Below are 5033 nucleotides of genomic sequence, written 5' to 3'. Positions count from 1 at the left end.
GTTTTAAGACAAACATGGCCGCAACTTAACCCAGGTCCAAGATGACTGTGGCCATTGGGAGAAAATATCCAAGGCACTCTGCCCAGATCCGGACCGGAAAGATCACCTGGCGTACAATCAAACTGCTTTTGATTTCTCATAACTGAATCCGGGAAACGACAATAGTACAGGCAGCAGCATCGAGAGGCTCGCAACGGCTGGTCTCTCTCTGCGCGCGAGCACAACCCGGGAGAGCAGAAGAGAGGGAGCGGGGCGCGAGGCATGCGGTTACAGAGAACGCGGTTTCCCCCCGGAGAGCCATGGAGAACGGGGATGCCGCAGCGCAAGGCTTAATCTGTGCGGGCGCACTAATTGGATCGGAATAGCACACCGACGGGGTCGGGCGGGAGAGAGGAGCGCCCAGGACCGACGGCGGCACGGCAGCCCCCCGTTACCGAGGAGAAATAACCGGAGACCATCTCCCCAAGTCAATGAGTATAGTGGCAGAGGAGCCCCCGCGGTGGAGTCGGCCAGAGCTGCGCTTTTCCTAAAATATGACCAGGGGTGCTTGGATGTGTCGGCAGCAAGATGACGGCTTAAAAATCTGGTTTGCACCCCGAGAGAACGAGAAGCCATTTACCGAGTCGGAGCGGGCCCAGAGATGGCGCCTGTCGCTGGCCTCTCTTCTCTTCATCACGGTCCTGCTCTCTGATCACTTGTGGTTTTGCGCCGAGGCTAAACTGACGAGGACCCGAGACAAGCGGCAGGACAAGCAGCTCGCCTTTACAGACATGGCCGAGTACCTAAACTCGACTCACCACCACCACATCCCCTCCTCTGACTCCCATTCCCCCCACAGCCGCCTAACCAGAGAGCCAGATGTTATTTTTATAGGGAATTCTACCAAACCTCTGTGGCGACTGGACATATGTCATCCGGACAGCCTGTCTAAAGACTGCTTCACTTTCACGGACGCAGAGCCGGTGTGCCTGGGCCTGTCCAGGGGCGTGGAGGACGGGACGCAGTCGGCGGACGTGAATCTGAGCGATTTATATCTTTCTTTTTGTAATTCCTACTCTCTTTTGGATTTGTTTAGCGGGTTTACGAGTCCGGACAATATAAACTGCAGCCTGGACGTGGCTGAGGGAGACACGCTGGGATGCAGCAAGTGTGTCCACGCTTACCAGCGCTTTGACCGTCAAGCTCAGGAGGACTACCAGGAGTTTGAGCTGCTGGTTGAGAAGTATGAGACGGATGAATACTCGGTCAGGACATGTATGGAAGAATGCAAGGTAGGATGTGAATGGATTGCAAATATCATGAGAGCACTAGCTATTGTATTTTTCGCCTCAACACACTTATGCAGGGGGCTTGGATGGATTCTCAGTCGTCATGGTAACCGATATCTATCACGATGTGTGGGAATGTATATTTTTTTCTTCCCGAAAACTTGCCTCTAGCCTTTCAAAGAGTTTGTGAGACGCATCAAACCACTTGTCTTGCCTATAATGTATGCGACAGTGCCTTGTGTATGTTTGTGCAAGCACGAGCCAGCGTGGATGCGCACTTGTGAATTATTTTGATGCAGGAGTTAATTTGTAATGATTGTTGTATGTGGCACAGGCCTAGCCTACAACAGAAAGAGAGCGAGAGAGAGCGAGCGAGAGAGAGAGAGAAAATGTTTGAATCAAATAATTAAGTAACTGGCCTTTAATGAGTTGCTTCAAAGACTGCAGACACAGCATCACAGGCCTAAACCCAAAAGGACACATCTAAACTAAAAAAACTGGTTGTCACAGTGTGCATGTTTATGTTTTTCTCCTCAGATAGAATTGTTGTATCACAAGACCAATTATTGCCTTCATCCATCCTTTTAAAAACCAACCAGAGAAAGAGAGAGAGAGATAGAGATTACAGAGATCCACAAAGAATTCGAAAACAAACCCAATTTTGATAAACTCCCCTATCTACTGGATGAAAAACCACAGTGTGCCATCACAGCAGCAAGATTTGTGACCTGTTGTCACAAGAAAAGGGCAACCAGTGAAGAACAAACACCATTGTAAATACAACCCATATTTATGTTTATTTATTTTCCCATTTGTACTTTAACTATTTGCACATTGTTACAACACTGTATATATACATAATATGACATTTGAAATGTCTTTATTCTTTTGGAACTTCTGAGTGTAATGTTTACTGTTAATATTTATTGTTATTTCACTTTTACTATCTACTTCACTTGCTTTGGCAATGTTAACATACCATGCCAATAAAGCCCTTAAATTGAATTGAATTGAGAGAGAGGGGTACTCTCCATGGTTCTGAAAGTATCAGACCTCTCTCTCTCTCTCTCTCTCTCTCTCTCTCTCTCTCTCTCTCTCTCTCCTCTCTCTCTCTCTCTCTCTCTCTCTCTCTCTTCTCTCTCTCTCTCTCTCTCTCTCTCTCTCTCTCTCTCTCTCTCTCTCTCTCTCTCTCTCTTTCTCTGTGTTTGTGTGTGTGTTAAGGGTAGGGCTGCAAAATTCCAGGAACTTTCATTAAATCCCCGGCTTTCTAGAAATCCTGGTTGGAGAGTTCTGGACTTCCTGCTTATTCCCTCTGTTTTGAAACAGCCAGGCCTCAGTAGAGTATGGTGTGGAGATAGTCTGTTACCGTGTTGGAGGCTATCAGAGAAGAGGTGGTAGTAGAGGAGAAGGCCTAGTGCCTAGTGCAGCCAGGGCTCAGAGGTGATAGCATTTCAATAACGTTAATAGCGCACCAGTGGTTTCTGCACCTAATCCACCGGAAGGCTTTTCCATTGTTCTCGGTTTGTTGTTGTTCCAATGACACGTCTCTCTGTAGCACAGAACAGTGCACTGCTGCATCGGTCGGTCAACACACTTCAACAAACAGGTCTCTCAGAGGGGAGAGTCCAGATTGTGTCATGTTGTATTGCGGGTTTAGCGTGACTGAAACGACCAGGTTTTGCTAATAATGCACCTTTGTGGAATAGATTACAGTATCCCTCACACACACACACGCACACGCATGTTCGCAAGCATTTAATCATATGTGTCATTGGCAACATATTGTAACCCCAAATGTTATATGCGGTCATAGTTGTGCTCGATCAAGCGTGGCGCAGATAGCAGCAATGTTACTTAGGGAAATTGACTAGATTAAACATGTTTTTTTGTGTGTTTTTGTTTGTTATTATTATTTAATTTTTTTACCCCTTTTTCTCCCCTATTTCATGATATCCAATTGGTAGTCACAGTCTTGTCCCATTGCTGCAACTCCCCTACGGACTCGGGAGAGGCGAAGGTCGAGAGCCATGCATCCTCTGAAACACGACCCTGCCAAGCCGCACTGCCTCTTGACACACTGCTCACTTAACCCGGAAGCCAGCCGCACCAATGTGTCGTAGGAAACACCGTCCAGCTGGCAACCGAAGTCAGCTTGCAGGCGCCCGGACCGCCACAAGGAGTTGCTAGAGCACGATAGTACAAGGAAATCCCGGCCGGCCGGCCAACCCCCCCCCCCCTAGCCTGGACGATGCTGGGCCAATTGTGTGCCGCCTCATGGGTCTCCCGGTCACGGCCAGCTGTGACACAGTCTGGGATCGAAAGATGCAGTGCCTTAGACCGCTGCGCCACTCGAGAGGCTTATTTCTGTTTTATGTGTCATGCAGTAGACTGGCACGGACTGCTCTCTCTCTCTCTCTCTCTCTCTCTCTCTCTCTCTCTCTCTCTCTCTCTCTCTCTCTCTCTCTCTCTCTCTCTCTCTCTCTCTCTCTCTCTCTCTCTCTCTCTCTCTCTCTCTCTCTCTCTCTCTCTCACTGTGGTGGGGTTTGGCCCAGCTGTGTGTCTGAATGGTGCTGAAATATATAGAACCATGCCATATAGAACCACGCCAGGCCTCTCTTTATTTAAAAACCTCCTGAAATAAGCAGCAATTGGCTTCCTGAATATAGTCGATATTGTAATAAACTTTAGCGTGGCATTTTTTAGGATTACTCTGGCGCATTTGAGTCTCTATCACATGCATGATTCTAGATTGTGGTTCCTGATCAATATCTCTGATTCCAGTATGATCAGCTGATTGAGGGAAAGCAAAACAAGATGGTGGACTGTCACTTCAAAACTAGCTTTTCATCTCTAATAAGTGTCTGTAGAGATAAATCAGATTAAGCCCGAACTGTGTGATGTAGTAGGGAGTTGTAGTTTCCAACAGGCCAATATTCTACATAGTTTAGCACAGAACATTTGATAATTAACTACAATGACCAAAATCCATTGCGCGCCCGCTTACTTGTCCGGTCTGTGTGGAGCAGACAAGGAGACCTCGTTGACTGAGATGGAGAGAAGAGAGAAGGCGTGAAAGGGATAGAAATCATTTGCTTTGAGTGGTATCTCTACCTGAAAATACATGATCTAAGTGATTGATAGTTGGTATTCAGCAGTCATAAAAGTATGCCTTATTTACTTTGAAGAACTACTAAAATAGTGATTTTGCCAGACAGCATAGGGAGAAGCTCTATAGAGATGGATTGGAATTAAATAATAAAGTCTTCAAATAAAACAAATATTTAATTGAAGTAAAGTAATGTGAATAAATTCTGGTTAATAAGTGCTAAGCAGTAATGGGCAGTCACTACCATCATGGGACTTTATTCTGTGTTGTTACAGTATTCAACCCACATAATGCATAGTGCATTTCATGTAAAAAACAACAACAATAATTATAAAACGAAAACCGTGATTATTTTGTAATAATCCAACTGAAACTGAACCGACCTCAAAAAGCACTAATCACTCAGCACTACAGACCTGTAAGCTATCTGTGTGAGAGGAACTGCTATAATACCTGTTTCTGTCCCAAATACTTCTGTGTTGCACGTTGTCTTCCCCCAGGATCTACCTTTGTATCACAGTAACATTTGTATTCATATAGGCAAGAGTAATTTCATCCTTATCCTGTCATACAATATAGCTTGTGTATGTTATTGAATCACCATTAAGTATGCTTTTCTGTTTTTGGTCAGTCAGTCTAATGTCAGTCTGAACAGGAAC

At 45.8% G+C, this 5033-nt stretch overlaps 1 protein-coding gene across 1 annotated transcript; it reads left to right on the top strand.

Moving 5' to 3' along the window:
- Window positions 1-533: 533 nt before the first annotated feature.
- On the top strand, window positions 534-1271 carry LOC311124097 (NALCN channel auxiliary factor 1-like; the record flags this gene model as incomplete). Its single annotated transcript, XM_084198310.1, has 1 exon — window positions 534-1271. A coding segment is annotated over one exon (738 nt), but the record flags the coding sequence as incomplete, so codon positions are not given.
- Between the last annotated feature and the right edge of the window lie 3762 nt (window positions 1272-5033).

Source organism: Coregonus lavaretus (genome assembly GCF_964263955.1).
Source record: "Coregonus lavaretus genome assembly, contig: HAP1_SCAFFOLD_3217, whole genome shotgun sequence".
NCBI lineage: Eukaryota > Metazoa > Chordata > Actinopteri > Salmoniformes > Salmonidae > Coregonus > Coregonus lavaretus.
The sequence above is the reverse complement of the archived record's forward strand: the minus strand, read 5'-3'. Positions and strand labels throughout refer to the sequence as shown.